The following is a 22,170-nucleotide window of genomic DNA, read 5'->3' as shown; positions in this document are numbered from 1 at the left end:
TGTTATAAAAAGCATAACAGCTATGGACTTTTAATGAAACTAGCCGTCAGAAGAGTTGCCTGACATATTACCTGGTAAATATGCTGCTGAAAAAAACATGTAAATGGACTTTAGCAGTACTGCTTCCTGCAAAAATGCCATTGTTTTGCTTCAGAACGTTGCAAAACGTCAGTTACCGGAGCGCTATATATACATTCACACAATATCAGACACTTCCTAATGTCGGCCTCTTGTTGGTTACCGAGAAAACACATCACTATGTCACCTGCATGTGAGGAACCAGCTGGCAGAGGCAGTGCAGCAGGCTGTCGGACACTGGGGACGACTTCTCCTCTCCCTTTGTGTGCAGGACTGATCCGGCGCCTGGATGTGTGGGCAGCAGCACCCTGAGGAGACTGTGTCGCAGGAGCGCGTGCTGGGGTTGTTGCTGAGGCTCACAGTACAGATACTGCAGGAAGGGGACCAGCATGGCGACGTAGGCTGGTTCATTGCTGCAGTGTAATAATGCACACATAACGTGTTAATAAGCACTTCTAACCTGACAAAAACTACAATGTCGAAGCACTGCAATCTCCACGACAGCAAAAACGGGCTGAGAGTATGGCTGCTTGTGAGGAACCTATTTTAGCAACTAAATAAACCAGCTTAAGTGTACGCCGTGTTAGGAACACTTTGAATTGTTTGTAAACCAATCAACTCCCCATATCAAAGTCCATAGTGAAAATCAGTAATTGTATGTTATAGCACGCAGGAGTCCGATTCATTAAATTGAAATGTATGATTTTGTGACTCTGGTATTTAAAATACTTTAATGAAGTTACACAAACTTACCAAATAACATAGCGGTAGACCAACAGCTCGTGTTAAAAACACTGATTTTGTCTATGGTGAAAAAGTGACCTAAATGATCGTTTCCGGTTGAAAAGTCTGTTTAACAGCAACACAAAACTAAGATGAGCCTTTTGTTATGAGGCTGAAATTTCGTTTTTTACGTGTGTCGCCAAAGATTTATGTCATTAGACTAATGAATGCCATGCTGTATGTACTGCAGCGTGAGAAGTGCGTATTTGTCGTTGCTGTGGATAACAGTGGCATGATGAATTGAACGGCGCGGACATCTTTGGAATGTGTGCACCTCAGGGGTGAGAGACTCTGCCGAGACTAACCTGTCAACAGCCTGCTGAATGAAATCATCCATCTCCAGCAGCAGAGCTGGCCAGCAGTCCACTCTGTTCTCCAGGGCCGTGATGTATGGGTGAGGACTGTTCCTGTAAAGTAAAAGGTACAGAGGAAAGTCATGACTAAACAAAAAACACAGCACCTCTGCTGCCTGCAAATGGCCTACTGTACAGACTGGATTATATAACTTGGAGACAGGATGTGACATAAAACGCCCTCCCATATACTTCAGGTAAACATCATAGCCTGAAGTATATGGCATTTAATTGCATAACTGTGTCTATTGGCCAAGTTCAGCCTCGAAGGTCGGGCGAGGAGCTCAAACATTCGGGAGGGGTTTAGAGTAGAACCGCCGCTTGAAAAGCTGGAGCCAGCTGAGGTGGTTCGACATCTGGTTAGGATGCTTCCTGGGCGCCTCCCTAGGGAGGTGTTTCAGGCATGTCCTTCCGGGACCAGACCCCAGGGCCATCCCAGGACACACTGGAGGGATTAGATTTCTCGACTAGCCTGGGAACACCTCGGGATCTCCCTGCAGGAGCTGACAGAGGTGGCTGGGGAGAGGGATGTGTGGGCTTCCTCGCTAAGGACTGCGGTCCCCATGACCTGGCTCCGGATAAGCTTCTCTGTCATAGTTTTTGTGGAGCACAGCAAAGGGGCTACAGTTCAGTTACGGCCACATGTGTCACTATAGAGAGCTGTTTTTGGAACTTTTATTTAGCTTTTAATATTGTTTATGTTTGTGTTATTATTTGATACTACAAATAATTCCAATTCCCTCGTTGTCACCAACCAGGCTTCGAGCAGGCTTCGTCACGTCCGCGTAAACAACAGACATCCTCCATTATTCTTGCATGACGTGCAGACCCATTTAGTCCAGACAAAACACTGGGGTCAAATCCAAGGTGAAGTCTCAGTGTTTTGTTAAAAGTCCGGCTCACAGACAGGCCAGAGGTCACCAAACAGGGTCAGTGTGTGTGGGGGGTGGACACACCGCCACACATGAGCTCCACTTATCCACTGCGTTCTATCAATCATCGCATATTAGAGAATGTAGGAAGGAAGTTCAGTGACCAAACATGTCTGCGCCTGTCGGCAGCATACGGCATGGACTGAATTCCTGTGTTCAAGACAGAATATGGTGTTATCTGACCATCTCCACCCCCGTCCTCCTCAGGTTCCCCGTAGCAGTCTCAAACCACGAGCATCAATGCAGCTCCCATCCATCAGCCTCTCACACCGTTCACTACCTTTCAGCTGCCACACAAAGGAAAAAGACAGGAAGTCAAGACAGAGACGTCCCTCCTTTTGGTTCAACTCCAAGTTCACAGCTGAATAAAAGTGCTGCAAGACAAATGAGCCAGGTAGAATATCTGTTGTTACACCAAACTTCCCGTGGACGTCGGGTTACACCAACACACGAACCACTGAGGTCAAGTCACGGTTCAACAACATGACAAAATAAGACAAATTTGAACTGACTGATGGAGGCGGCAGTGGATCAACAACTCCTGTGTGTGCCATGATGTAAAATGGCTGGTTTTCTCTATGGACTTTGGTGCCGAGGAGTAAGCAGTTTACAAAATGACAAAAACCAAGGAAAGGTTTAAGAAGTGAATTCTGCTGATCAGAAAACGTGGTGGTTCAACCGCCTGTTTTCAAATACAAACAATCCAACAAAAGTCACACAAAGCTACGGACTGCAGCTTTAACTATCTGACATTTTTCAAAACAACTATCAGTATGTGATTGGGTGTCAGTGCCAGCTGAGTCGTAGAGGACTGGAGACAAATCATTGTCTACAGACATGTTCAATTTTTGTGACCTTTCCTGTGTCTGTTTAAACTACGACGCTTGTGTTGCTCATGATGTTCAACTACCCAGACGTGTTATAAACCAAAACACAAAATGTTCTGTATCTGACTCCATGAAAAAGGCCTCAGGCTGAATCATTACTGCTTTATCAGCCTGCTTTCTAGCTGTATTCGGTATCTTTATTGCATTTTAGAATGTGCTAATGACCTTGTCCGTGTACCTGAGCAGACAGGCCAGGCACACAGAGTATGTGGGAAAGCCTGCAGGGGACAGCCGGGACCGCAGAACACTCCAGAAGCCACATCAACGGCACATGAGAAATGAGCTGGTGTGGCGGACGGAGCCCCGAACCTTCCCTGATCCTGCTGGGTGTTCAAGTGGCTCAGAGTCTCGGTGGCAGATTGCGCGGGGCAGCCGCAAGCAGACGGTCAACAATGGGCACCAGTGTGCATCCTCCATTAATCCCACAGCATTTACAGTTACCCAGCAGTGCCAGGTCCAACAACCAATGACAGGCCAGACTGCCAGGCCAATGGCGCCACCCTGCTGCCCTCAACACATTCATCTTCCCACCGGGGAGGTTCAGACCGCCAGACAGACGCAGACAGAGGAGACAGCAATGAAGATGGAATGAGAAAGAAAGGGACAATGGGAAGGAAGGAGCAAGAAAAAAAAGAAGAAAAAGGACAGGATAGAGCTGTGGAGAGCGCGAGGTTAAGAGGGATCAAGCACAGAAAAGGAGGAGAGGGAAAAAAAAAAACACTGGAGAGGAGGAGGGAGGAAGGGAACGATGGTGGAAAAAGAAAGAGATAAACAGACAAAGCAGCTCAGTCTTTTTTATCACCCGCTGTAACTGATTAAGGAGGCCCCAGGTTCTTGGCAGAGGTGCAGATATAAGGCTGAAAGGGGAGAGCATGGGGGAGGAGGAGGAGGGGGAGGCAGCATCCATGCTTCAGCAGGAACACACTGTATCAGCCTGGGGTGATAAACCCAGTTAGAGAACCCCTCTCCCTTCCTCTGAAGAGTATCTGTATCATCTGTATTGTTGGTCACAATCCACCTGTTCTCTTTTTCAGTGGAAAACACACCAGTCGCACAACGGCATCCGAGTCATAGTGTTTCACCAAAACAGCAAATAGAGGGCAAATTACGCAGCTAATCAACAAGCTATTTATTTCTAATAATACACCTTAACCATAGGATTGTCAAAGATGAGTCGATTCATTGAAAATAAATACTCAACGATTAAAAAAAAGAATGTGTGATGACTGAACCAACACTTTCTGTCATTTCTATAAAACCTTACATGCTGTGTAATTAAATGCATCAACCAACGCACTAATGTAGGGCTGCAGGGCTAAGCAATTCAACGTTTTCAGCCTGGAATCGTGCTGTTCTCAACTCTCAAAGGCTGCAATTTAATGGTTCTCTTTTTGAATGTTCTACGCCAACTTCAATGCCTGCTCTACATAAATGTTACAAACGCTTCATATTATTTATAAGTGCGCATCCTTGCGTGAGAGTACAAATGAATATTTTCTTTGACAGTAGCTCATGAAACACAGTAAATGTTGGATTGAAAAAGTTACAAAATTTTAAGAAATACTTTCAGATTGAAAAATGTATCCAAACTTATGAGGTGGTGTGACTATGATACAGACTTTGCACCAAATACAATTGATGGCAGATTTAAGACATGGGTCTCAAAGGGGCTAACTACCTATTATTCATTTGTCCAAAAGGGCGCACTTGGATCATGGATTGGGAAGAGATTTTTTTTTTACCTGCAAGTGAGACATTACTTGGGGGGAAAAAAGAAGAAAACACTGAGAGATTTTTGTTGTCACTCCTGTTAAGAAACCACATCAGGATAGCGGGGGATTCTTGCAGGAAACTCTGTGGGTCTAATCGAGCAAACCACTTTCATGTCTTTTGGGATTGCCAGGTGATAAAGACTTACTGGGAAGAGATCCACAGACATTGTTGGCTGCCGGCAAGAAATCCATCGCAAGAAAATGGTTACAAGCAGAGTGTGCACATGTGCTTTGTGTAAATCTCTTTTCCAGGTGATGGTTAGAAGGTCAGAGGTGGTGTGCTCCCATGTTCTGTTTGGTTTGGTTATATGTATATAAGTAAAAATCCTAGAAGGGCATTATGGACAACATCATTACAGCCTTCTTCATCCACCCTCTCAAGAGAGAAGGGAGGGGCACAAACAAAGGACAAACACCCGACAAGGGATCAAAAGAAGTTGTGAAAGCTGTCCTTGTTTGTAATGGAAATTTGTAAATAACAAAAAAAGTTATAAAATTGATACACGTATGCACAGCATGCAATATACAAGATATTTGGAGTGTATCAGATTTGACATATTTCTCTCTGCGATATCCAGTCTAGGGATTTTCGGCCAGCAGTGCGACATGCGACAAAGAATATTAACGAGAACCAAACACAGACCTGATGGAGTAAGGGCAGGAGAAGGGTGAGTCTCGGTCCCTCTGGTCAGCCTGCATCTGTAGCAGCCGCCCGATGACCTTTATCAGCCCCTGGACATTTCTGTTGAGAGGTAAAGCCAAAAACAGAACAAGGAGAAGGTCACGACAACAAGAAAAACTCTCTTTTCTGAAGTGAGTCAAGAAGAGCAACGTCGTTAATATCTGGCAACAAATTTCCCGAATTCGCTCTCTTGTTTTCTCCGTTTTGGTCTCCACCGTCTCCTCTTTAGCTGCTGAAATGCTACAAAAGCACTGAGGATGCGGTAGAACAGCGCCGTTCGTGTGGGCAGACTCATGGGCGCCATCTTGGCTCCAGAGTGATTCCACACACAGTTTGTCTGGGGCATTAGATTAACTGCATTAGGCCAGAGAAAACTGAGAAAATACAAAGAGAAAAGTGTAACCCCAGCCGTGCTTTTATGTCCACCACAGAGTGTTTTTTTCTACTGTTTGATGGTGGGCAGACAGTGGTTGTTTTTCAGACCTTTTTCACTCCTTGTTACAAGCTTGATAAGAGCAGTGAGAGTCTGGCCTGTACAAACCAAACCTAAAGGGCTAAAAGAGGCTAAAAGACTAAGGACATCTGACTCTCAATACTGTTTATAATACTCATTTGTTACTGATTAGTGAAGTGCAGTTTGGGATAGAGTGAAAAGAAATCACGGTCTACAGCATTAAGGTATGTTTTCCTTCCCTCCCTGAGTAACCACTGGAAAAAGGTCACTCTAAGTGCTGACTCAACATTTCCATACAAGATGAGCCATATCATGTTGGACTGAAAAGGTCACTTTGCTGTTAGATTTTTCCATCTCCTGCTCCAGTGGCCGGGACATGAAAGTCATTAATGGACCACAGTCGGCAGAGTGGGGAAGTACAACGTAGCGTGCTTTTAACAGAGATAGAGATGAAGATAAAGTCTGCAAGAATATATGACTCATGTGGGAATAAAACACAAGTATCTTTTTATGTAATCCCTAAAATGGAGATTAAAGCTGTAATACTGGTGGCCTAGCAGTGGTTAGACTTACTGTGTCAGTGTATAGAGTGGGTTTCTAATACACTGAGAAACAGAAGTAAAACCTAATTCACACAACAGGATTTTCTGGTTGCTGAAGACTATTATAACTCGCAGGCAAATCCCCCTGATCGGCACATGATGAGCAGAGCATGTGCACGCTCTTCGTAGCACGATACTGATTTGATTTCCAGCGTGCTGCAAATGTTGTCACAGTTTGCAAAGACTCCAGCTAACCAGAGAACAGGGCAGGGCAAAAGGCAAACAGGAATGAAACGCTGCTTCATCAGAGAAAAGAAGAGGAAGAAAGACGAGTATAACATCAAAAACACAGGATGGGATGTCAAGGACGGCACTGCTACGGTCAACCTATGGACGCGAAACTGACTTAAAGAAAATAGGTGTCACATTTGGTCACTCACGTGTTTTCTTGACCACACGCGACAACCGTAGAATTCCAACAACATGACAGGATGTCATGTAGAGAGAACTGCACACGAACCTTTGACAATTGTGGACTCATTTTCTCTGGTGAGACAGAGATCTTGGAACTTGCATTTCAAAGGCTTCAAGTCGTTTGTTACTCGCTTATTGTTCTGCACTGGAATCTCACGCCAACGTTGGAGAGAGACAGTGGACTTGAGGTTTGTTCTGCGTAGGCCTCGTCTACGTACATCGAAAAGCATGAAACGGTAGGTGGCGTTGTAACAAACAAGGGAGACATTGACCTAAATATCAACAGAGCTATTTCTTGCACAAAATTTAAGCACTTTCAATAACCTGTCTTTTTAGGCTGGATTTCAAAAACTTTCAAGGATTTCAAGGAAGGATGTTTGTTGCCTGGTAATAGTGTTGATTGAATAAGACATGAGAGCGAAAAGCAAGAGGCGTTGTGCGGGAAAAAGCCGAGACGTCTTGTGCATGAAGACAGTTCTGAATGAACCCGGAAGAGTGCTCTCACTCCTTCAACTTATTATTATTTTAAAATAAAACAAAACTGAACGAAGAAACTGCGTCAAGAGGAGACTGATGTTAGGAACCGGCTGCTTGTCCACAAGCAACAGGTCCCATGGCTAGTAAGCGGTCAGTCGATCATCTCACAGTCTAGAAGCCCACATACGGCTTAGGTCAGGTTCAGTTAAATATGTGGGAAGACTAGACCCAAGCCTGGTAATCCCAAATCTCTGGAGGCAAGACACAGTACGAGTGGGTTTTCATGTACCTGGCAGAGGGCAGGAGGTTGAGGACACTGTTGAGGACGTACGGCAGGTCCGCGTGCCCCTGATCCACCAGCAGCACCACGGCGTCGCAGCAGGCCGAGCGAACCAGAGCGGAGTCACCGCTGCACTGCTGCCACAGAGCCTCCAACGCTGGGCCCTGAGACGCACCGACAACACAACATTTAAAGCCAAATTCACCTACGAGGCACTCTGCTGTATACTGTCCTACACTATACATCTCCCGCTTTACATTCCTGTATAAAATGGGGCCTTTAGGGTGGAGAAAACTCCATTTCCACACAATGTTATAACATAAATGAAATTGTCACATTGTTTTTCGGTGAGTCACGCACCTGAGGGGACGACTGCGTGATTTGCCCATTTTGCCCCTTCTCCTTCAGCACGGCAGCAACAAGATTTCTTACCGTCTGAAGAGAACAAAAACAGGGAGAAAAGTTATTTGGGAGCAAACACACATCTCACTCCTCGCGGGAGCTACCTGTTCACTGCAGGAGACGCTGATTGTGATGGGATTTTATGAGGTGGAAGATAAAAATAAGTTGCAGAGAACCCAGAGACTTTATTAATCATCTCACGTGCCTGTGACATTAGCCCAGAACAGAAGAAACACTAGACTGAGTAGACACATCAAGATCTAGGTAAATACAGCCTACAGCCAACTACTGAAGAACTAAAAATTCTACTCCCATTTGGTTGAACCGTGAGTCAGCTTACCTGTGCTTGGATGACGGGGCTGGGAAAATCAAACCGTTTCTTTAAACTCTCCATCATGTCCGACAGTCATACCTGAGAGACAGAGAGGCGAAGATAAAAATGGATTGAGCTATGGCCCAAAATAAATGCTTTCATGAATGCTGGGTAATCTCGCCATGTGTGGTTGTTTGTCTACATAACTCACGCTGTTGCCTTTGACCTGCGTGTGATCCACCTGGGCTGGCTTTGATCTGGCCCTCACTATTCATTTCCTATGGGAGGAAAATACCAAAGTCAACGTCAAAGTCAAAAGTTGCAGAGAAAGTTAAGTATTTCAAGAGGAAGTATCTGGTAATGGTATCAAGAATTTCCGACATCTTCACGTATGAATTGTTGGAACTGGCTGGAAAAATGGATGAGGAGATAACAACTACAGATAACGATATAATAATACGAGCATTTCCAAAGAAAGCACAATTGGGAACACTGAGTCGCCTCACCGCGTTTACATTTATTACATCTATTTCTTCACATTCAGTAAAGAGGATTTAGTTGGGTATGCTGCCCCAAATCCAACACAGAAAAAAAGATTCCAAAGAGATGTACCATGACACACAATGCATATACAGAACAGGTAAATCACGTCTATAGGCATTGATATTTTGTAATACTGCTACTGAAGAATTGTTTATTTTGATGATAATACTTGAGTACTTGTTTGGTCCATAAAATGTCAGAAAATGTTGATCAATGTTTTAATGATTTCTTTGTTATATGGAGCAAATAACCCAGAGGATGTTCCCATTTAAGAAGCTAAAAGAAACCCTGAAAACTTGTTATCTATATCTATCTATAATTATCAAAATAGTTGAGGATTAATTTTGGTAATAGATTATTCAAGTAATTGTTTCAGCACTAATGATTTCAGAATCTATTTGAAAGAAGTCAGTTAGCAAGTAGCAAAGGTTGTGGTTAAATTCTTCTATTTAAGGCAAATTTTCAAAAACATTACTCATACACGGGTGAAACAATTCGGTTATTTGCATTTTCATGCTCCCAATAAAAAATAAATGTTTCAATGGGGACGTTTCAATTGCACCATCATATCATATTTTAAAGTGAATATTTAACTGAACCTTCGTGAGAAAAATCTCAACCACAATATCTGTCAGAAAAAAATCACAATATGATCCCCAAATTGTTCAGCCCTATAGTTGGCATTATCATTTTTCTGATCTTGCAATAAATCAATGTCAGACAACACTAAAAGACAACAGCTTAAATAGGGTGACACCATTTGTTTGAATCAAGAGTATCACGTATCAGCTGTGCTAAAGTCGGCGTCTGAAACAAAGGCTCACTGATGCAGCCACCTGTTGCTCACTCAGAGGGGCGGACGGTGGTGTTTGCCTGGAGGTATTCAGGGTCGGACCCTTTTGGAAGCCGATCCCTGCCCATCCCGTCCGATCCCATGTGTTCTCAAATTATCGGCCTGAAGCCGTGACATAATTTTGCATTAAATTATTAACAATTCCATCAAGTAAAACCTGTCTCCGCTCGCTCCCTCACAGGTTGCCAAGCAGGCAAGAGTCAGGTCTCAGGTCTCAGGTCACATCACCGGGTTGGACAATACTCTGTAAAAAGACGCTGACCGCCAGCTGTCCACGGCCACAGCTGCTCACCTGCTGAGCAAGGCATTTGAACAACTTCTACTGTTTTCTTTTGTCGACTGAAATGTGTCTGTAGCATAGCAATTTTTAGGTTTAGAATATCTCGACTTTTGGCATCTATGTGGCCACTAGGGTCGTTCCAGTCACCCGACCGCACAAACTTTCCTGTCTAGTTGGTGGTGTACTCGAACGACACAACAAAGAAGATAGTAACCATGGCAACTTGTTTAAGTTCATGTGAGGAGGCACATTGTTACCACCGCTTGATATCAATTTTTGTGTCCATTTCATTATCAGCCTGATACAGTCCTGCTGAGTCATGCTCATCATGACTCACTTAAAATGTTATTTCTAATTGTTATTTACTGTTTTAGAGTCTGTGCTTAGAATTGAGGCAGTATTTAGGGTTTTTGGATCACTCTGGGTTTAAATTCTTCCTGATACATGGAACCGATACCGATACCAAGTATCATACCGAGTCATCGCTAACTGACAACTCAGCTCTCAAACAATAAAGGGACACACAAGAGAGGGAGAACTCCTGGTGAGAAATATAGCGCTAATAGAACGGGATCTGAGATCAACGACGACGTGGACTCTGGTAAGTATGAAGGGAACCACCACGACCATGTACATACACCATGTTCCGTGTCAACCTTAAGCCAGAGCAATTAAATGGTTGATTCCAGCCTCTAAAATGAGGGTTGTTGTTTTTTGAAATTCATTATCACTCGGGTTTTAAACTCTTGTGCATTCAAAGCTGAAGTTCCTGTTTGAATATTTCAAAGTCAAACTTCTGTGGGTTAAAGACAATGTATAGACTGGTCCATTGTTGTGACATTTGCATTTAAACATGGGGAATATGAGCCCCACCACCCCCTCCCCACCCAGATACCCAACCCCCTCTGCTGTTATCTAATTGATAAGCCAGGCTGTCCTGCTGCACTGAGCACCACCCTGCTCTTGCACACTGTCCAGCAGCTCCCACTGCCACGCACTCCCACAGGTAAGTCAGCTGCCCCAGCTCACACGCGCCTACGACTCCACGCTCGCTTTCACCAGGAGCTTAATATTATCTGGTGGTTGTACTGAACGCGGCTGTTAATCGCATACAGGTTCTAGTTCTGCACTGAATTACCAACACAAGGATGACAAGACGTGAGCAGCTATGTGTTCTGCTGTTCTTGTGCTCGCGTGTTTTTAGAAGAAATTGGGCTTCTTCGTCTTCTTCTCATCCACGAACCTAAAATCAGTCGGCGCCACCAGACTGTTCCAGTGCTTTCTGCTGCATATTTACTTCACATGCAAAAACAATATGGGCTGCCCCCTGTACTGCCAGCTCTGCATTAGCGATACATGCTGGGACAATGCGGGCAACAGTGTTGAGCCATCAGTGCTTTACAAAAAGAGGCTTTACTGCACATGCCACGCTGGAAGGCCTGAGATCACAGCAGCACAGCTGACGTGTGACACAGACAGTCGTCCCAGCACGCTTTCATTAAAAAACAACAACTTATTCATTTGATATTTTTTAGTTTTGTGTCATGATCATCCTGAAGTCTACTTTAAACTCTTAAATATCCCTAAAACACACTGACATCACTTTGTAGGATATTTTTTTGACTAAACAGACAGGATGCATGTTTTTTAGTGTCTTAAAGCTACAGTAGGGAGGACATTTTGTTATCATTTTGGCAATAATTACATAATAAGCTCTCAGCACCACTTCCGGGCCTCTTATACCCCATTCACCTGAGTCAAATTGGGATGGGATTGGAAAGCAAGACCCAGGAGAACGTGCACATTTCTTCATTGTCTTCTTCATTTTGACAGCAATGCAAATTCCTGCTTCATTTTTAGAGCAACTGTACAACGCACAGTCATCTTACAGCCTTTTGGCATAGTCTTTAACCATGAATGTTTGTAGCTTACCTTACTTTTTACACAAAGTAGAACGTACTGTAACATTGCATACCTTTAACTCGTTATGTTTCCACAGTTGATGCAGGGGGGTAAAAAACAAAACTCCCCTGGGAAGGTGAACTACTGGCAATGGGAAGAGTTAGGGTCTATAACCTTTTTGGAAGCAGGTTCAACCAGGTCTTAAAAAATTCCAGGTATACTTGCTGCTTATTTTAGTGTGAAAGATTCTCGGGTCTCAAAGCTAAATCTGACGCATCACAGAAGGCTTTTAAGAATCACTGGGCAGTTCAGAGACAGCGCATACTCCTACACCCACTCTTCAGGTTCCCTTGCTGCATATTCAGCAAATAAACTGAATAAACCCTCAAGAGTCTATAGAGAAACAGACCATACACACAATAACACGTGTTTCACTCTTTCAGAGATGCACACATTGCCTCACCACTATCAACTTATTGCAAGTGCTTATATCGTCATGGGCAATAGAATTGTACAAGCTCCTGTTCTTATATTGATTAATTCATCTTCATTTTATCAAATACAGCTTACTAATGCTTTACTGTTGTGGCCAATGTGCTGTGTCATGATACAGTAAGTCATAATCATGACTGGGGCACAAATGTCAACAGCTGCCTGATCCCAGCTTCTCAAACATAAATATTTGACCTTTCACCTGTCGGCTTCAAAGGTCAGCCATCTGGAGATAAACTACAATGTTCCCAACAGTTTAAAAAATAAATAAAAAAATAATACGTAAATATGTTGGGGTTTTTTCAGCCCTACCTACTTACTAAAAATTCACATAGCATGTCACAGTATTGTTAGACAACATTTAAAATGCAAACAGCAGCAATTCCACCAAATAATATGATACATACAAGTAATACATGAGTACACATTTTTCACAGGTGTAACTAATTATGAAACTAACGATGGTTCTGTTCAGTTCATGCAAGTCAGGACAGTGTGACAGTGAGCCAGCATGCACCATGAAACTGAGGAAGCTAAATGGAATTCAGCCATCATTCATTTGATTATTTACACCTGTGCTTTTCTTCTACTGTCACCTGCTCTTATGTCATTACACATGCAGTGTCGTGCGTTATAGTTAAGCCGAAATAAAGAATAAGAGCTTCTTTGTCGGAAGATGTTTTTGAATGTGATTTAAGTATTACACTATTTCGGTAATAAGTTGAGGAAGATTAATTTGAGAGACTTTTCAATAGGATTTAGTGCAGCGTGTATTCAAGCTACACGTAGTCCTGATGTCGTACATGCAACAGTCACGAAGCACTTACGTATGTATATGGGATTAAAAAACAACTGTTTACCTCCTGAAATACTGCTTAATTATAACTATAGGAAGTATAGTGAACGAGTTAGCTTAGTAATTAAGTTAGCTGAACCGGCTAATAACAGCTATACCGGTGCTATTAGCACAAGCTAAAGCTAACGGACCATTGTAATACATGCAGGTGGGCTGTATCCGTATTTTGGCGTCCTAAGTGGCACATTAGCCTTTCGGCTAGAACTTAATTAAAGTTTTAAATGTTGATGCTAAAGAAACTTTACCTCATTCAATCAGGCTCCTATGAACGCGCATGATGATGCCTGGAACTACGGTGTGAAGCGAGGACCAAAAGTATTTGAGACGAGCCATAAACGCACCATGGCGGTTCTCTTTCATTTTTGTGCCAGTCACTGTCTAATAGTCCCAATATATTGCAAGAAACCGTTAATATGTGCTAAATGTTATGACAAAAAAATATTATGTAAAAAGAATGTCAGCATTTAAATCACATACAACACTACAACAATATTTAAAGCTGCTATATCAATAACTCTAGAATATCGTGAATTGTAGGACCTTGTGGCGAAGCCATGGAAGGTAATGTTTAATACAAAATAAACCCGTAATTTTTTTTATAAATTACCGGTTTTAATTGTGTTTGTCTGTGTGTGACTCAAATTTAAATTTTAGAACAAGAAGTGAGGTACAATTGTTGTTGTTTGTTAAGGGAGTTTTAATTTAAAATGTTTAGAAAGTCGTATATTATACGCCCTCCTATAAGAAAACACCAATTAACATTTAATTTTTCAACTTTCGAACTCAGCTTTTTAAATGACTTTTGTTATTTGTTGTGCATTCATAAATTTCATAAATCATAACATTATCAAATGTTTAGCTTTTTGATAAATAATGCTTCTGTGCTTCTCTACTGAAACCTGTAGACCAGATTACATGTAAAAACTAATAACAATAATAACGTGAGAGAGAAATATAAACTGTTATAAATTGGCGTTTTCAGTTTTTTCCCCTGTGGATGTTGGGTTTTCCGCTGGGACATGAAGGCAACACCAGTGCAGGAAAGTTGCTGCCATCTGATTCGTTGGTCCGCGTGTCTGCCGTTCTGTTATTGGCCCTTTCCATCTCGTGCTAAAAATCTATGGTCCCAGCGGGGGGGGGACGCCAAGCTGCGCGTGCGCTTTTCTCCTGAAAGCAATAAAGGTTGCAGAAATGAGGCAGGGAAGTAGAGGAAATGGGAGGGGACGCAGTTTCAAAATAATAGGGCAAAAGGGCTAAGAAAACGTCAAGACAAATCTGAAAAATATCTTCCGAGTTCTGTCTGAGTATAATGTCATTTATATATTTTAATTGGTAGATTATGATGGCTACAACTTAACTTATACTTAGTGGGAAAACATTGATTATGATTGTATCATACTGTACAGTGTAAAACAAATATATCTAAGAATTGACAGTGTGAAGTAGACAAGAAAAATAGGTTGAAAGTCGTGCTGACAACTCAATATTCACTACCACAGATACTACATCATATGACTGTGTGAATTTCCAATAATCTCTTCATTGAAATTATAATTTCTGTCTACAGCATGAATTTGTCATGCGAGAGAGACTGGAGATTCACTCATAGGATTATACCAACATTTTAGTACTCAGTATATTTAAATTCAATTACTCTTAGATGTTCCTATTATATAGTATTGGCAACTTCAATCCTAGTGTTGTTCTAAATTCTTTGTTTATGTGTGTGTTTTAATTATTTGTCCAGTTAATTAATTAATTGAAACATGCAGGGTTTGCTAAAATGTTGGTCTAACATACAAACAAGCAAATAAATGGAATAGATAAACTATTAGTCAACGAAGTTAATGTAGATAGTGAAATATGTTTATGGTGTACAAAGGGAGAACTTGAAGTCATGATTTATTATTATTATTTTTATTATTATTATTATTATTATTATTGTTGTTGTTATTATTATTATTATTACCATCATCATTCTTATTCTTATTATTATTATTACCATCATCATTCTTATTATTATTATTGTTGTTTTTAAATCAGTGGTGATTGTTCCTAAGTCACATATGCAGAAAACATGTTACCCAAAGAACGTCTTAACTGGGGCTTTTATTTTGAAAGTGTTAAGCGGAACGTGGCTGGCTTATTCCGGGTAATTGACAGCCGGCGAGCCTTTGAAAGTCTTGAGTCTCACTTGGGTCCAGAAGACCATGTCCGCCGTCACAGGAGAGCCGTCCTCACCTCTGCTCTCGTTTAAAACTCATTCTCCATGAAATAACAGGAACGCGCGGCCTCCAGCATGGCCAACTCGGTGAGTGAACTGTCGCAGCGTCTGCTTGTCGCGGTCCAACGGGACCGTGTTCGGACATATTTGCCGTTTTGTCACAGCGGAGCGGAGGAGTCGATGGAACGAGGGGTTTTCACGCCGTGCAACTAGCTAGAGTCGATACGTGTGCCGCTGCTCCTGTAATACGGAATTCCCTTCAAAACCCTGGCAATTTAATATGTTTTCTCAATTTGCATGCTAAATTAGGCGGTTTCGCGGATGCGTAAGTTATGGCTTTGAATGACTACTTTCCATGCTTTAATGCGGCATATGTTTTGCACAATGTGCGTACATACATAATTATGGTAAGATGACAACTTTCCGCATGGCTTTCCCTTCCTTTAACATTGTAGTATCCGGGTAATATTACAGCACTGTGTGCATTTCAGTAGTTTTTAGTGAGTACAAATTATATTTACCACTTTTTCACGTTGCAAGTCACGTTCTCCCAAAGTGAAAGAGCAAGGTGACATTAAATCTGCATATTTTTAAGCTAAGTTCACCATGTAGAATTTTTAATGGAGTTCTGCATGCGGGAATGTGCATCAAATCTGCACATTCTGTTTAACTGAGCTGTGCATGCAGGAAAGTTATGCACATGGAGGTTTGCAGTCAGGACAGTGGCATTCAATCTGCACAATTTAGAAAATAATTTCTTAAATCTGCCATTTTTTGAATGGAGTTCTTTTCTGCATGTGTGAATGTGACATTGTTAAATCAGAATTTTCTATTTAGGTCTGCTTTTCGGGGGTTTTAAATTGTTAAAGCATCTGTTAAAGGACAAACCAGGTTTTAGTGTCTGCCTGGGTTTTGTAACTGCGTTATAAGCGTTGATGGAACTCTTTTGATCTGAGCAGTAACCCAACATCCTCTTTCTCCTCAGGGTGCTGTTCAGGTGAAATTAGAACTTGGTCACCGTGCCCAAGTGAGAAAGAAACCCACAGTGGAAGGCTTTACCCACGACTGGATGGTGTTTGTCCGAGGACCAGACCACGGCAACATTCAGCACTTTGTGGAGAAAGTAGTTTTTCACCTGCACGAAAGTTTCCCTAAGCCAAAAAGAGGTAAACAAAAAAAAAAATATCTTAAGCTGTGCTTTGTGTGTTCAGTGGCTTCTTCAGTTTCTCTGTGTTGTGAGGGGGAAGCGTCCACAGTTGTCACATGATCAAACCAGCAGAGTCGCCGACTCCCACTGTACTCCTGAGGTTTAGGAGAGTAGTAGAGAAATCTGTTGTGTTTCCAATCTTCTCCTTGTGTGAAATCAATGTGTTGTGCAGCAGAAAGTGCAGTGGATTTTGGCTGCGAACAGAAGAGTGGTGCATTTTAAACTTCAGCTCCAAGAAGAGGCTGTGACATTAAGTTATATGATCTTGGGCGACAGAATGAGGAGATTTTAAACGCTGGTTAATGTTGCAAAATGTGTTTTTATGACGTTCCAATCTCTTTTTTTTTTCCGCAGAGCTGTGGTTGTTGAAATACTGTTGTTGCTTTTGGACGTGAAACTGATAGAGATATGTTTGTAGATGCCGTCTAAATAATCGATGATATTGATAGGACATTTTTTAACGTATTGGTATGAACAGATATGCATCTGCCCGTCTTGTGGAGAGGCAGATTGCCGCTCTCGTACAGACACGGTTGCTAACGGCTGGTAGCAAGCTTAGCATAAATTATGTGTCAGTGCATATATTTGTGTCTATATGATGTGATTTTCTCCTGATGATGATTAATAATAATAATAATAATAATAATAATAATAATAATAATAAGAGTTTAGTGCAATTATCCTAGAAAAAACAAACACGTGTCAGTAGTTCAGGGTCCTTCAGAGGTCCTGTGTTTTGGTTTCTACCTTTCAGAAAGGGGTAGAAGAGTATCAGCTCATTTATTGGCTGTCCACTATTTTATTGCTATTCTATCGTCCTTTTTACGCTGATATGTTGTGTGTAAGAGCTGCTTGCTCAGAGGGTGTCGCTTGTAAAGGAGCAGCGGATATTTGCTCCTCATCTCAGGAGCTCACTCAGCTCCCGTACCAGCCAGTGACCCCGGAAATTCAAGCATTGGGACACAAGAGTCAAGGTTAGCGCGGTAATTGCTTTTCGTGGCGAACTTAGCTGTGTGGCGTGGTCTCCATACTGTACTGGCACGCACACACACACACATGCACATGTGGTTTACAGCTGCAGTAACAGCAGTTAGTTACAGGTCATTAATGATTCCTCTGATTTTGCCTCATGCAATAACAAAACAAAAGCACATGTTTATCCCGTGAGATAGAGAGATGTTTTTGTGAGTAATTCTGCTTGTAAATATCAGTATTGAGTTATATTTGAGTTGTTTTTGTCGTTAGTAATCAAAACAAGTTCTCTGAGTTTTTAGCTGCTTAAAAGTGAAGGTTTTCTGATCGTTCGACTTCTGAGAACCTCGTCATTCCGAGGTTTGGGAAACACAGATCGACAGATTTCAATATTTTCAATATTTGGACCAAAAAAGCTAAAAAAAAATCAAGTAAATGCTTGATAGTTGCAGCTGTAGTAACCGTACCATTTTACACACTGGACCAAAAAGTCTTGAAGCAGTTGGTTCCATTTCAGTCAGTGCAACCTCAGCTAATGTTAGTTCCGCTGAGGTTCCTCCTTCCTCATGGCCACATGGTCTTGTGTTTGATTTGTTTTCCCTTGGGTTCGGTCAGATTCAAGACAGAAAAATGCAATGTTTCCAATTCTGTCACATTATCCTTACACAAGTTTTGCTGGACTGATAATGAGACGTCACCATGTTCACTAGAAACACGATAAACACTTGTTTTAGCAGCTCTGGACTGCATCTACTCCACAAAAATGATGAATTTAGAATTCATTTACATCTCAAACATGTATCTCTCTGAAGCTTTTGGTCATTTTTGGCACAGTCACAGACACTTTTAAAACTAATTCAAATTGAAGCAACAGAAACCTCGATGCAGCCAGTGTGTCTGATCAGTTATTTCAATTTTAGCATCAGCAAAGTCTGAAAAGTCATTTTCATTCATTGGGGTTCACACAAATTCATAAATCACAGAAGCAGTAAGACCTGAAATTGAATAATCTCGACCAAGAAAATGAAAAATTAAACCTTTTTATTACAATTTGATTTAGTTCATTTGTCATTGCTTTACCCAAATGTATAGTAAAAGCAACTGTAGCTATACACTGTCTCCTTTCCTGTCAGTCTCTCTGCTCTGATTGGAGACACTTTTCACTCACCTGTGTGTCTCGCGTGGAGTTCCGCCATCCACTTTAAACGGGAGGCATTTAAACGCAGCGAGAGCATAAAGTCAGCCTGTCAGAAAGAGTCCCCCCCCCGTCGATAAATAATGTCTGCCTCTTTGTTTTCCTCCCTAACTTTTATGGACAGCGGGAATATTTGTGGAGCTTTGGGAAAGTAGCTGTGATTGGCTCCACGCTGTGTCGCCTTGGAAACCCGATATTTAGTGCGAGGAGGAAAGGGAACCATCTTGAACTAAATGGACTGGAACATCATTTTGACATCTCGCTGTTCCTCCTGGTCTGTGAAGCCAGATTTTTACACATGCTGGAATTAATCTTTTTTTTTAAAATTATTATCATTATTATTATTATTATTTAGTTCAAAGTGTCACGAGAGTTAGGAGGAACAAAAAAAAAATGTGACTGGACACATTTGTGGTGTGAAGCACCTCCACCTGGGTCTCGCCATCCATTAGTGACGGCTGTGTTGGATGAATGGAGGTGTGGGTGTGTGTGTGTGTGTGTGTGTGTGTGAGTGAACCTTGCGTCATGATTCTGCAGCAGGAAAGCGTTAGTCATGTTGGGCCGAGGATCCACGATGGCCTGTCAGGATTTCAAAGTGAAAGCAGGGAGCCGTGATCGTATTTCAAACTTGCTTTTTTTTAAAAAAAAAAACAAAAAAAAACCACACAACTAAATCATTCTCTGCTGCTCAAATCGTGTGCAGGTTTAATTTAAGACGCCACTTCTAGTTTAGGTGAGTGTCGAATGAACGACGCCGACGACGGGTGAGGATTTCAAGCCACTTTTCCCCCCTCATCGGCTGTTCCCTCCTCGTTCACACGGTTCCTTCTCCGTTTAAAAAAACCGTCTTATGAATTTTGTTTGTCAGAATGAGAAAGCGATCAGGGAGTGTAACTTCCTCTCGCGCTCCCTGTGATTTGTCGTGCAGCCGAGAGAAGCTGCCAGACGCACATTAAGATTAATGGCGAACCAGTCAGTAAAGCTGCCACCGTGCTTCATTATTGCCACGCGGTTAACGGGCCAGTGTTGAGGCATCACCATGGCGACAGCCAAATGGCAGCGTCGTTTGAACAAATGGAGGTAAAGGAGCTCTTTGCAACCAGTGAAGGGGGTGGGTGGGTGGGGGTGCTATTTTTTTTGCCAATAGGCGGCAGCGGCTCATGCTGCTTAAGCACCTCATTTGGAGCCTCGGCTGCCATTTAATCCACTCCAGAGATGGCTTCCCTTCAAAGGTGTTTGTGATATTTCACAGGATTGTCATTTTTATGGAAAGATGTAAGAGCGTGTAATGGGGCAGCTTGGTGAAAGGAGGTTTTCTTTTTGAGATTTGTGGTCTGTGCAGTGCAGGGAGAGGGATAAATGAGACCTGAGGGTGTAAGACCACAGTGTTTTCTATTAGTGTGGTAGCGTCTTCGGCCTTATCTATACGGAAACAGCGCTTTTCCTATATGCTCATGTCAGTCTTGCTCTTTTTTGTTCCTAAAAATTCTTATCTTCAAAGATTCAAAATTGATGCCAAACCCCCCAAAAAATGTGAAATGTCGCTTCAGTTTTGTCATTATAATTGTGCCCGTGCCAGACCTGTATGTGACGCTGTAATGCTGCCGTCTTGGTTGTCTACACAAAAACCCAGATACTTGGACGTTTTGCCAAGTATTGGCATCAATAGTAATTGCTGTTGGTGTAAAATAATGTGTGGTCATATGTGTCTCCAAACCTCCTCTGAATGTGGTTTCTTTGAGCGGGTTTGCTCGTGATCAGATTACTCGAGAGGGATGTTCATACAGAGTTGGTACACTCCAGGTTCTTGTTTAAAACAAAAAAAAATAAAAAATTGCTGTTGCTACTGCTGGAGTCGGGGATAATTCACAATTGATTCAAGGCGATGTGCACTTCCATATGGCTTCTGCATACAGGGCAGCGGGTAATTCCTCGGATGTCTTGAGTGCATGCGGTGGCTAAATCCTGTTCAGCTGTAGTTTATGATCACATGTGCACTATGCAGTAGATAATCCCTGGAGAACTGCGGTAATTTCAGTTGAAAAACCTGATTTTGGCCACAACTGCTCACTCTCCCATATCAAAGTCCATTGAGAAAATCAGCGAATTTGCATCACGGCACACAGGAAGTTCAGAGGTGTCATTTTGTGATTCTGGTGTTTTGAAATCCTTTCTTTTGATTCAACAAAGTGACTCAAATGATGAAACATGGCAGCAGTAGACTAGCAACTCCAGTGTCCCCTGTAAAACTGTCAATTTTTTTTTAAAGAACTTTGGTGTTAGAAAGTATCACTTTTACAAACTTCACTTTTAGTCAGAAAAGATTGTCCGATAGTGAGGCAAAATGCCAATCATACTATGATATAGTTGACTTAAGGATGGCTTAGACCAGTGGTCACCAACATGGTGCCCGTGAGCTCCTGGTTGTCCGATCACTCAGTAAAATATCAATGATATCTACAGTATATGAAAAACTGTGATAATCGTCTGGAATTGATGTGTAGGCAATTAAATGGATAATATTCGTCACTTAAATGGTAACTTGCACAAACTGTTAATATGGTAGCCCTCCATATTATTCTCTACCCTCCAAGTAGCTCTCAACCTCAAAAAGGTTGGCAACCCCTGGCTTAGATTTTATCAGGTGAGCCCTAGTGGCCAAAAACAGCATTTACTTCTGATGGTTTCAGTAATGGCATGAAACTGATTCAGTACCGCATACAACCACACTTAAAAAAAAAAGAAGAAAATTCATTCATCCTAAAAGAGTTTTCTCTTGAATGTCAGAAAAAGAGGAAAAAATAACTCGCTGTAAGACAAATATTCTCTGCGTGTGAGACTTGTCAAACGTGGATGTAATGGATTCACCGCTGCTCCTGTGACTCAAGAAGCTTTCCTCAGCGGTTTCACTCGGAGCTAAATTTTTACCTCCTGTTTTGGCTTTTTTTTTTTTTTCAAAAGGTCTTAAAGTCAAAGCAGGCAACAATAGTTGAGCGTGAAGAGTATCTCCTTTCCTTAAAGAAAGAGCCGTCTGTTCTGTGAGCCAGATTGGCGACGGTATAAGCCCCTTGCCGTGTACACATTACACACACACACACACACACACACACCCTCAGATTGATGCCTTAATGATTGGGCCAACATGTTCGCCTCTGGCCATCTCCTGGGCTCTCTGGAACGCTCGCATGAAACCTTTTAACTCCCCTCATCCACCGCG

General features: G+C 42.1%; 2 protein-coding genes across 3 annotated transcripts in view; one reads left to right on the top strand and one right to left on the bottom strand.

Annotated features, from left to right (window-relative positions):
• Window positions 1-13,677, bottom strand: part of focad (focadhesin) — a 37,505-nt gene extending 23,828 nt beyond the window's left edge. Inside the window, exons 1-8 of the mRNA XM_044022059.1 lie at window positions 13,601-13,677; window positions 8,641-8,707; window positions 8,457-8,528; window positions 8,075-8,149; window positions 7,724-7,878; window positions 5,449-5,547; window positions 1,167-1,268; window positions 266-491 (exon numbers count right to left, since the gene is read on the bottom strand). Coding sequence (XP_043877994.1) covers window positions 266-491; window positions 1,167-1,268; window positions 5,449-5,547; window positions 7,724-7,878; window positions 8,075-8,149; window positions 8,457-8,513 — 714 coding nt within the window. The 5' untranslated portion in view covers window positions 8,514-8,528; window positions 8,641-8,707; window positions 13,601-13,677. The remainder of the gene's footprint in view (window positions 1-265; window positions 492-1,166; window positions 1,269-5,448; window positions 5,548-7,723; window positions 7,879-8,074; window positions 8,150-8,456; window positions 8,529-8,640; window positions 8,708-13,600) is intronic.
• Window positions 13,678-15,554: 1,877 nt separating this feature from the next.
• mllt3 (MLLT3 super elongation complex subunit) overlaps window positions 15,555-22,170 on the top strand; it is a 48,730-nt gene continuing 42,114 nt past the window's right edge. For both annotated transcript variants that reach the window (XM_044022064.1, XM_044022063.1), the window contains exons 1-2: window positions 15,555-15,666; window positions 16,565-16,745. In XM_044022064.1, the coding sequence (XP_043877999.1) occupies window positions 15,655-15,666; window positions 16,565-16,745 (193 nt within the window). In that variant the 5' untranslated portion in view covers window positions 15,555-15,654. The remainder of the gene's footprint in view (window positions 15,667-16,564; window positions 16,746-22,170) is intronic.

This window comes from Solea senegalensis, linkage group LG3 (assembly GCF_019176455.1).
Source record: "Solea senegalensis isolate Sse05_10M linkage group LG3, IFAPA_SoseM_1, whole genome shotgun sequence".
Lineage (NCBI taxonomy): Eukaryota > Metazoa > Chordata > Actinopteri > Pleuronectiformes > Soleidae > Solea > Solea senegalensis.
Note: the sequence above shows the minus strand (reverse complement) of the source record. Positions and strands in the feature narration are given on the sequence as shown.